At 38.6% G+C, this 11,745-nt stretch overlaps 1 protein-coding gene across 4 annotated transcripts in view; it reads left to right on the forward strand.

Moving 5' to 3' along the window:
- Positions 1–4,887, forward strand: part of EIF4E (eukaryotic translation initiation factor 4E) — a 17,427-nt gene extending 12,540 nt beyond the window's left edge. For all 4 annotated transcript variants that reach the window (XM_042469415.1, XM_042469412.1, XM_042469414.1 and 1 more), the window contains one exon: positions 3,060–4,887. In XM_042469415.1, coding sequence (XP_042325349.1) covers positions 3,060–3,174 — 115 coding nt within the window. In that variant the 3' untranslated portion in view covers positions 3,175–4,887. The remainder of the gene's footprint in view (positions 1–3,059) is intronic.
- The last annotated feature ends 6,858 nt before the right edge of the window (positions 4,888–11,745 follow it).

The raw sequence follows: 11,745 nt of genomic DNA on the forward strand, positions 1-11,745 counted from the left end.
GTTCTTCATGATTGTAAATCCCAGTTATTTAATCCACTTTTTTGTACTTTAAAATCTGAAAGAGCTGTTAACTCATTTTCCTCTTCTGAGGACATCTTTTTAGAGGTCAGTTTTGTTTCATCACAGTTCACTTTAAACCGAGAGCATGCACCAAATGCCTTAAGTTTTTCCAGAAGAGCTTCATTGATTCCAGTGGGATTGTGTCATTATCACAAGGTCAGACACATAAACCCTCATCTTATATTGTTCTTTTTAAACCCTCAGTCCTCAGATTCGGTCATCTTGTCTGATATCTTTTGATAGGGTCACTAATATGAAAGTAAACAGGAAGTGTGCAAGCAGAAAAACTTGTACAGATCCCTTTTGTATTTAAGTCAATGATGTTGCATTGCTATTTACTAAAATCTGGGCCTTTTCAACTGAGTAGGTTGCCTTTATTGCCAGAACAATATTTTCATCAAAGTCCATTCTCTCCAATACTTGAAGTAAGTAATTCAAAGAAATACTATTGAAAACTTTTCTCAGGATCTAAAACTATCAAAACAACCTTGTTATCATTATAATGTTCCAAATATTTGATGATATTAAGAACTGTTTTTACATTACCTCTTAATTGTCGTTTTGGCAGAAATCTACTTTGAACATCAATATCCTGAGAAACATGTTTTCTCAATTCGCTTGCCAAAATAGTACAGCCAAACCTTCATATTTGCAGGTTAGCTGTTCTTCTCCCCCCCCCCCCCCCCGCAGATAGAGAACCCATGCATGCTCAAGTCCCATTAACATGCCACCATTAAGCAAAACAGGGTTTTGACATACATGGATGGTTAAATCCTGGGTGGCAAGTCTGTCAATAAGGACAGATTATCATTATCCACAGATCACAGCATTTTTAATGGTTGTAGCAGCTCATCTTCATACTTCTTACAGTCAACCCTCCTTATCTGCAAACTTGCCATCTGCAGATTTGAGCATCTGGATGGCAAGCCCGCAGGGGGGTAGAGGAGGAAAGAAGGAAAAGGAGGCCGGAGGGGGAGTAAAAGGAGGAGGAGAAAGGTGGTGGGGAAGAGGAGGAGGAAGGAAAAGGTAGATGAAGATCGGAGAAGAGGAGGAGGAAGGAAAGGAGGGTGACTGAGGGGAGAAGAGGAGGAGGAGGAGGAAAAGCAATGCAGTGGCAATAGGAGAAGAGGAGGAGGCAATAAAAAGGAGGTGGAGAAAGAGGTGAGGGAGAGGAGGAAGAAGAGGTATGCCACCGCCCGTTGTGATGAGAACATCGGGAGGCGCAGGGCAAAGTGCCATTGCCCTCAGTGGTTGTGCCACCATTGAGTACTATGGGACTTGAGCATTCAGAAAGGATCCCTTGCAGATACCACGGGCCCACTGTATAATGAACTGCAGATTATCTCTCTGATCCAGGAGCTTTTCAAGCTTTTGTTTTTCAACTGTTGCACTAAACTATAGTTTTCACAGGCCCTTTCAAAATTTGCTTTTGTTCTAGGTGTAGTTTGTCCAATTGGAGTTTGTCAAGATAATCCCCCATATCTTATTTTTTTCACCACATTTAAACACCCTGTGAATGAGACATGTCCATGCTTCCCTATTCTCAACCTCTCTGCTCAGGTTCTGCAGTATCAGGCCTATGACCTCCCTGATTGAATCCATCCATGGCATGTGGTTTTCCTCTCTACTGCCTTCTGCTTTCCTAGCATCGTTGTCTTTTCTAATTATTCATGCCTTCTCATGTTGTGGCCAAAGTACGACAGCCTCAATTTGATCCTCTTGGCTTCCAGGGAGAATTCAGGGTTGATCTGTTCTAGGACCCATTTGTTTGCCTTTTTGACTATTTACAGTATCCTTAACACACTTTCCCAGTACATCTCAAGTGAGTTGATTTTCTTCCTATCTGCTTTTTTTTATGCCCAGCTCTCACATCTGTACATAGTGATGAGGAATACAGTCACCTGGATAGTTCTGACTGTAGTGTTCAGCTGTATATTGTATTTCTAATGTTTTTCTGTGGCGACCTCTAGAAACCCTGTTTAAATAAAATAGATATTTAGTGCACTGTAGTTATAATACAGTTTTTGTGTTCCTGTGGTTTTTCTAATGAACAAAACATCCAATACCTAAGGCAGCAATCTTTAATCTTTTCGTTCAGACTCACATTTAACGTGAACGTGCAAATGATTGGTTATGTAAGAAGAGTAAAAGGGGACACTGTCATAGTGCTGCAGAAGAGGAAGTTTTTTTGAACTTGTCTGAATACCTTCATTTGCCAAAAAAATCCCTTTTAAGTACCTTAACTACTTAGAGGGAAAGTGTTCCTTTTTTCTGGTGGAGTCTCCCTGCCATTCTTGTAAATACTGTAAGCCAAAATATAAAATTACGTTGAGGCTACATCTGCTACTCATTACTGATTAGAATTTCCAGTTTGGAGATGAGTGAATATGCATCTTGTAAACAGCTTTTATAAAGCAAGGGAGAGCTGGGATTGATCTGATCTTCTAGTAGGGCTCTTAGTGATTTGCATTAAATGACTGAGGATTTCTGAATCTCAGCTGTTTAATAGCAAGAGAATGACTCCCTACCTCATCTTAAATTGTTCTGCAGAAGAAAGTGTAGATATCTTGGAGTGATTGGTGTGTGTGTGTGTGTGTGTTGGTGGAAGGACTATGAAGGACTAGTTTACATATGGTAAGTTAAACAAATTTCTCTGTTCATAATTCTTGAATCTGAAGTGAAGGTTTTTACACCACAAAATTTTGGGGTTGTACCCAAACAGCCTACAGTTGTTAGAGCCACAAATATGAATTCTGCTTCAGATGTGAATTCTGCCTATCTCTCATATACAATAGGAGATAACACAAAGCTTTCTAATGAGTTAAAAGGTAGTGAACCATGATAATTCAGTATGTTCTGTTTATTTAGATTTAGCAGGTGACATTTTTAATTTTGGTATCCATAATGATATACAATATGTAATCTCCTGCCTCTGAAAAATAGTTGCTATTTTCCTCTGAAAAATACTACTTAATGTTTTCTGTGTTTTTCACCCTTAGGAGAGTATACAAGGAAAGGTTAGGACTTCCTCCAAAGATAGTGATTGGTTATCAGTCCCATGCTGACACAGCTACTAAGAGCGGTTCCACCACTAAAAATAGGTTTGTTGTTTAAGAAGACACCTTCAGAGTATTTCATAGGAGACTGCGTCAAGCAATCGAGATTTGGGAGCTGAACCAAAGCCTCTATAGAAGCAGAGTGGACTGCATTTAATTCTGATTTCCATCTAAATGTTGCTAAATTTGTGAGTCTTATTTGCTTTTGTCTTGTACGTCTGTTTTTTCTCTCTCCATTTTTTGGCTGAAGTAACTTTTATTGAATCAAAGAATTTCAGTACATTTGCCCCCTGAATCTATAAAGGTCCCCCAGCCCACTCTGTGATGCTTCTTAGGAGAGTAATTATTATATGGAAAAAATACCTGAAAACAGTGCCATTTCTACAGGGGAATAAACTACTACTTTTTTTCATCTTTGCATTGTATGCAACAACATGTTTTGCTGGTTTGGAAGAAAAGTATGATGCATACATTTTTCTAGCAAATCTTTATACAGCATTGTCATTGCTGTAACTGATGCTGATGGCTGCTAGATTTAATTTATTTGTTTCCCTTTCTGATAACATTAGTGATGTTCTGATTTCAGTTCTTGCTCATGTAACATTGGTGAAGGATCTGGGAATATGACAAAAAGGTTTAATAAACATTAATTTTGTGCATTCTTTGGTAATTATTTTGTAACATCACAGCTTTGCTACAAGTTTCATGCATTTCAAGTCAAATCAGTGATATGTTTGTGTGATTTCCTGAACATAATTGTGGATTTTAAAAAATGTAACACCATAAGTACATTCCTTACTAGAAATAGTATTCCTGTTTTTTGTATCTTATGCTGTATTTTAACACTTTGTATTCCTTAGGTTATATTTTGCTTTGGTTTAAGAGCGGCTCAAATAGAAAAGCAGTCCCATTCATATTAAGACAGTGTACAAAACTGTAAATAAAATGTGTACAGTGAATTGTCTTTTAGACAAGTAGATTTGTCCCTTTATTTCATACACTGATGTGTTTTGTACTATTCCTGACAAGACAGTTTCTATTGTGGCTTCTGTTGTAGTGTATCTTCCAGAAGAAGTTGAGTCTTAAGCTACAGGTAAATTCAGGCTGTGCTAATTTTAATAAATTTTAGCTAGCATTATCCTCAAATGTAATGTGATTACTGTGAGTATATCTTAAATTAATATGTTCACTTAAATGTTCAGTGTGTTATTATTGCCTGGTCAGAATATTCAGAAATTGAACAGAGTAGTTCAAAACTGGCTATCACTGCATTACCAGGGAACAGCAAATCTAGAACTACTGAAACTTATATGTTAAGAAATGTTAAGAAAATGAGCCATTCATGCATTTAGCTTGTAGACACAAAGGCTTTCTGCCCCTAGAAGTGGTTGCTCAGATTGTAACAGGTTGATTTACATAGCCATTTAAGAAAATCCCCTTGAGTGTTAGCATGTTCTAATAGGGGTAGTAGAACTGAATGAATTCCAGGAATTTTTTCAGCTGACCTAAATCTGAAAGTTTGGTTTTGAAAGTCACCACGAAGACAGTATTGCTGCCTCATTGTCAATTCACTTACATAGAGGACCCTGCCTCCTTTTACATCAGCATAAATTATCTTGGTAAAAGGTTTTGCCGAGGTTGTTGACTTTACCTTTTGGTTCCTGCAGGATATATAGCATGGACCCAAATAGCTTTTTGTATAAACACTGAAACTGTATTCTTGCAGTTAATTCTTCCCCCTAACAATAAATGGAATAGCTCTTTTATTAAAGCATATGTGGTCTGTAGTAATGTCTACTTCAGCTGGAGACAATGAAATGAGTGATTAATGAGTTCCTATTTGAAATTGCTCTTATTTTTTTTTTTGCAAGAGGGATGTTTCCAGAAGCCTGAAATATCTTATACCAGCCACACTTTTCAGTGATGATCTCAGTTTAGTATAACACTTTCAGTTTCATTGTATGATAGATTGCAAAACAAATCTTGGCATTGTCCTTCCCTGAGGGCAACAATTAGACATAATGCAGAAAATCAATTGTTAGGACCTGCCCTTTTTAAAAGAAAAGTAGACAATTAGCCAAGTAGAGGAGAAGACTGAATCAGATTGGGAAGGGGTCTAAGACCACCACACAGGTGACACTCTAAAAAAACGCACTGTGCTATATTTGTTGATCATAAATTGGCAATTGATCATGCAGATGATATGTTCACTTATAGATTTCCCGAATTTTATTTTATGGCGTAAACTGCCATCTGGCATGTAGAAGGTGAGGTGCAACAGTTCTTTAGTTCTTGGTATGATGTGCAACCATCAGATTTAATATGGCTTGAAGGGTAAGGAAAATCATAAACGGAAGCTCTTAGATATATAAAATGTGGGCTGTATGTGTTCTTTTGGACCTTTGGAAAATCTTAATCTGGTCTCAGTAAGGTGTGGAATAAACAGACCTGTGAGGAATGTATGCTGGAGCTTGGCCTCTTGTAAACAAAACAAAACATTTGTGATCAAAAGCCCAGCTTTGTCTTTTTTCTTATTTTTTCAGTTGCCTCTGCATTTGATGTTGAGGACTGAGAAGCTAAGAGAAATCTAAGACATACGTTTTCATGGCTAGAACTGTGTGTTATATTCTGTTTCCATTCTCCCTGCTTTTCAACTATGTTCAGGCAAACTCTTCTCTCTCCCCCCCCCCCCCCCCCCCCACTTTCTTGCAAAATCATTCAGAATTCACAGCCTGGTAAACAATTACCATAATAATTTCTTTTAAAATTAAGTAAGCTGTTGAAATTTTACTGTGCCTTCCAAATTCTGTTGAATGATAAAACAGAGGTAATGGCAATAACCTGTTAATTGTCTTTATGCTGTCTCTTACCACTGTTATTGAATGCTGTATAACCTAGTTGTTACTTCTTTAATATTGGGGTTGGAGATGTGTTTACCCTTCACGTGGGGTTCTGAAGTCATGATACAAGTGTGGAAGCATGGACTATTCAGCTGCCATAAAGGTTTGTATTAACATATTTTACTTTGTTGCCTGAGTAGAATGCTTCAGAAATAATTGTAGATCTTTAAAAAAAAAAAACCTCTGTCATTTGGCTGATGTAGTTCCAGGTAAACTTGATGCATGGTGCCCAGTCTATTTACCAGCTGTGGTAAGATCCATAAAAGTAGCTGGGCAGTCAGGTTCTAGGTATTTTACTAGACTCTTAAAAGGAAGAGGTAGGCAATGTTAATTAGCAGGTGTAATTTAGCAACTATAAAATTATGAAATGTTCTCTCGTCCAGGCAATATCTGCTTCATGGGTTGGGGAGCGTTGATGAAAGTGATTGGTGCAGATAAGAGCCAAATGTAGCCTTGTCATTGGGATGTTTATACATTAATTTCTGTTGTTTTTCTTAGTACAGTGGTACCTCGGGATACGAAATACCCAGGTTACGAAATTTCCGGGATACGAAAAAATCCCATTGGAAATAATTGTTCCGGGTTACGAATGTTTTTCGGGTTACGAAAAAATTTTTTGGTGCTTTTCGGCGCTTTTTCGCACGAAACGCGGCTTTTCCCCATTAGCACCTATGGCAATTCGGCTTACGAAGGCTTTTCGGGTTACGAAAGCGGCCGCGGAACGAATTAATTTCGTAACCCGAGGGAGCAGTGTATGTTGTCGGTTAAAAAGAGGCAGAGCACACAGCAAAAGAGAAAGGACCTTTGTTGCAAAAATGAAAGAAAATAACTAGAAAATCTTTTGGAAATAACTATATATTCTGGCTCACCTAATGGTGTCTGGGCTGGCATAGAGTATGTGCACCCTACAACAAAGCATATGCCCTTGTGTTGCTTGCACTTTTAATATTGCATACAAGCAAAAACCTAGAAAACTTCATTTCCTGCTGTACAGATTTAGAAGGATGGACATTTAGGGAATGTTCAGACAATATCGTGAAGTAATAGGAAGGAATGAGAAAGCCCATATAACTTTTTGTTCTTCTTAGTCCATTGAGACATGTTTTGAGGGAAAGAGAAATTGAAAGACATCTCATAAATCAAAAAATAAAATAATAAATTTTTCAGGCACTTCAGAACAAATGCTATGTACACAGCAATCTAATTGTGCTAAAGATGAGTGCTGTTTACAATTAAAGGTAATTGTGCACAAAGCAGAAATGTTGCTTGCACTTTTAATATTGCATACAAGTAAAAAGCTTCATGGAAACTTAATATCCTTCTGAAATGTCACAACACTTACTGTAGAAAATGAAAGACATAAAAGCCACCGCAAGGATCATATAAGTTGAGCTCAGAAACGTAAATCTCAAGATTTTTAATTACATAGTTCAGGGTTATTTTGTCTCAGGAGTGGCATCTCTCTCATGTCCCAACTGCTCCCAATGAGTTTGTCAGGTTAGTGTGGCAAATATTTAAACTGGGGTGGGTGGGGAAGAATACTGGTGTCAGTGCAGTGTGGGAACTGGTGCAAGGAATTATCTGTAGTGAAACAGACTTTGCCCACCAAACAGGAAACCGGAGCACTGGAATGCATGTTTTCCATGTGAGAGATGAGATCTCTTTTACTGGAGAATACAGGGCCAGGAGGAGAGGGAACTGACTGTGTCTTTTGAGCTCCATTACTCAAGCTGAAAGCATGGTAATGTTTTGAAAGTCAAGTCAACAGCTGTAACACATCTACAGGTCTTCCATACGTCCACTTTCAAGCAGCTATTTGTAAGGGAACTTGTTAATGGTGCAGTGACAGTGGAAGATGGTTGCTTTAACACTGTCCTTTCTATAGCATGTTCCAGCTCTAAATTTCTCTTTCTTTAAATTGTTAGCCATGCAGCAATCAGCTGATGTTTTTTTCCCCTGGTTTGGGGCTAGTAATATTTTGAAATGTATATTGATGCAGGAAAATTACCAGGTGGAGGTTAGCTTCCTGTCTTAGTTCTTACAGCACTTCTTTAAAATGGGGTAGGGATGTGGGAGGCTGGTTTCATCATGGACCTCACGCATAGAATCTGTTTTGCTTGTAATGTTGCAATATCATTTGTACTTGAAAAGAAGACCTACCAAAGATCAGTCTCCAGTCACACTTTAAAAAAAAGGTTGTGGTAAAATACTGTCATCAGGCTAACCAGAAGGGTGCAAATATGTGCAAGATCTTCGGACAAGATGTCACAATAGAAATGGGAAGAGGAAGAGGTGGAAAATAGCACAGTCAACAGTGAAGAATAATGGAGCCATAGTCCAACATCTGGAAGATTGCAGTTTGCCTGTAGTTTCACTAACAGGCAATGAATTTGACTTGCCTGGAGTCACCAGTGTGTTGTAGTGACTTGAGTATTGGATTTATACTGGAGAGACCAGGGTTTGAATCCCCATTCAGCCATAGAAGTCGGCTGGGTGGCCTTGGGCAAGCCACACAGCCTTTAGGAAAGGCAATGGCCAACTGCCTGAAAAAACCTTGCCACGTCCTGGATGGGGTTACCATAAGTCTTGACTCCACGCAACAACATATCTTCAGGTCTGCTGGAAGCAAGAGAGGCATAAAGATAAAATCAGGCGTCAATTGAATATTGCATTCAGCCTTAATGAAGAGTAACAGCCCTTTTATCAGAGTGAAAGTAGGCAAGACTTTATATTGGCAAATCTAGAGATAGTAGATGTTGGCAGTATCATATGGATGTGGTTGTGCTCTGTGATGGCTTTTTTTTAGTTGGAAGTTGTGATTCATATTTTGTTGAAAAAGAATCTTTGTTATTTGCAGATGTTCAGACCTTCTTAACTTATATTCCCGTGACATGGATGTTATAAGTAGATTTTTAAATCTTTTTAGTTGTCAAGAGACCCATAAATGTTGGAAAGACAAAATGATCAGTCATCCAATGATCTGAAGAAACTACTACCCTCTGTGCATTTCAGTGTGCATGTTGTAGTTACATTTCTACTAAGATCCCCCCTCCCCCTGAATATATAGCCTACCTTTACCAATCTATATGTTTAGTCTACTAATATGACCTGGTTGTTGTTTCTTGCCTCCCTCCACCAGGTTCCATTTCCCCTTCCTTTGCTGTTTTTGTTTGTTTGTTTTGTTTTTAAAACAGCTAGAGATAATTTTAAATGCTAATCTTAGTTGTTTGTGTTCTTTTTTAAAGAAAACTAGAATCATTTGGGAGACTACCTAGGTATCTCAAACAGTGGTGAGAATCATTCACCCATCCAAATGTTGGATTGCAACTCCCAACAGCCTTATCATTGCCACTGGTAAAAAATACACAACAGTTAAAAAGTAAAAACCCAGATTTGAAGATGTTTTAATGTTTAAAAAAAAAAAAAGGATGGGGGGGGGGGGGGGGGGGGGGGGGTGGTTCAGGTGGCATTGAAATTATAGCAAAGTAAAACACAAAATGGCTTGGGATGCATAATCTATAGATAGGGTATCATTGCCAAAAAGCTGCCGTTTCTCTTAATAGTGATGACACTGGGGAAAAGTCTTGAATATAGATTTTGGCATGGGAACAGTTTAATAAGGGAAATGACAATCCAGCCAAGACCTGTGTTCTAAGTTTAATTTCTTATTTATATCTCACTTTTCTCCCTAATGTAAAGAGATCTTGTAGCACCAGTGAGACTAACTAAAAAAATAAGTTGGCAGCATTGAGGAAGTAGACAAGTCTACAAAAGGTCATGCTGCCAACTTCTTTAGTTAGTCTCAAAGGTGCTACAATATCGCTCTACATACTGATTCTACAGACTAACATGGCTATGTCTCCCTAATGGGACTCAAAGTGGCTTACAATATAAATTAGAATGTCTAAAACAACATGGAGTATAAGAATTTTTAAAATGCATTAGACAATATATCCAGTTAATGCACTAATTTGGTGACACTGCCAAAGGCCTCCCAAACCTTATTGCATCTACTGTCTCAAAATCTCTACACTGAAAGTTGACACACCACTTCTTCACATTTTAGTATGAGAGGCACTTGTCACTCGATGTCTGCATAATGCATTCATGGGTTTCCTTTGGAGTTTTCTTCTACAAGAAAAGGAGCTTCATGTCCTGGGAAACCACTGGGTTTATAATTCATGAGCAGTTGGCTAATCTGAAGCTGTCATACAAGTGAGTACAGAAATGTTCGAACACTGGAAACTAAATCAAGTGGACGCCTCTAAGTTTATTTTGCAGCATTTTCAGTCTAATGGTAATTCTTTGGAGCGACTTGTTATTGCTGATGAAACATGGGTACATCACTATGATATGGAAACCAAACAACAGTCCTTGCAGAGGTGGCATTCAGGTTCTCCACAACTGAAGAAATGTGGAACAACCCTATAACCTGTGATGGCTCCTCCCCGCTTGGGAGTGCAGAAATGTGAGTACTGAGGATAAAGCAGACCTTCCTGTCAGGCCATTCTTAACAGTTTGGCTTCTGAAGATGAAGCAAACTTGCCAAGGAAGAGATAGAGCCCCAACTCGTCAAGAAAGGTGAAGGCTGCAATGTCTGGAACAGACTCAGTCCCTCTCCTGAAGGTGAAGTGAAATGTTGCACGCATGCAGCAGGGAAATGTTCTGAAATACAGTCTGCAAGTTGCATGGAGCTGAATCAGCATGCTTTATAAGTCAAGCACTTTTCCTCTTTCAGTTGCTGGAAACAAACTTGATGTTTAGCCTGGAGAAAAGAAGGTTAAGAGGTGATATGATAGCCCTGTTTAAATATTTGAAGGGATGCCATATTGAGGAGGGAGCAAGCTTATTTTCTGCTGCTCCAGAGAACAGAACCCGGAACAATGGATACAAGCTACAAGAAAAGAGATTCCACCTCAACATTAGGAGGAACTTCCTGACAGTAAGGGCTGTTTGACAGTGGAACGCACTCCCTCGGAGGGTGATAGAGTCTCCTTCCTTGGAGGTCTTTAAACAGAGGCTAGATGGCCATCTATTGGGGATGCTTTGATTTGGATTTCCTGCATGGCAGGGGGTTGGACTGGATGGCCCCTTTTGTTTTTTTTTTTTTTTTAAACAGCTAGAGATAAGTTTAAATGCTAATCTTAGTTGTTTGTGTTTTTTTTTAAGAAAACTAGAATCATTTGGGGAGACTACCTTAGTATCTCAAACAGTGGTGAGAATCATTCAACCCATCCAAATGTTGGATTGACAAGCCCAACAGCCTTAATCATTGCCACTGGTAAAAATCACAACATTAAAAAGTAAAAACCCGATTTGAAGATGTTTTAAAATTTAAAAAAAAAAACAGGTTGGGGGGGGGCGGGGGTTCACTGGCATTGAAATATAGCAAGTAAACACAAAAGTGGCTTGGGATGCTAAGCTATAGATAGGGTATCAGTGCCAAAAAGGCGGCCGTTTCTCTAATAGTGATGACACGGGGGAAAAGTCTTGAATATAGATTTGGCAGGGGAACAATTATAAGGAAAGACAATCCAAGCCAAGACCTGTGTTCTAAGTTTATTTCTTATTTAGACTCAATTTTTTCTTTCCTCCCTAATGTAAAGAGATCTTGTACAACCAGTGAGAGCTAAACTAAAAAAATAAGTTTGGCGCATTGAGGAAGTAGACAAGTCTACAAAAGGTCATGCTGCCACATCTTTAGTTGTACTCAAGGTGCTACAAATATC

The sequence above is a fragment of the Sceloporus undulatus genome, chromosome 5 (genome assembly GCF_019175285.1).
Source record: "Sceloporus undulatus isolate JIND9_A2432 ecotype Alabama chromosome 5, SceUnd_v1.1, whole genome shotgun sequence".
Taxonomy (NCBI): Eukaryota; Metazoa; Chordata; class Lepidosauria; order Squamata; family Phrynosomatidae; genus Sceloporus; species Sceloporus undulatus.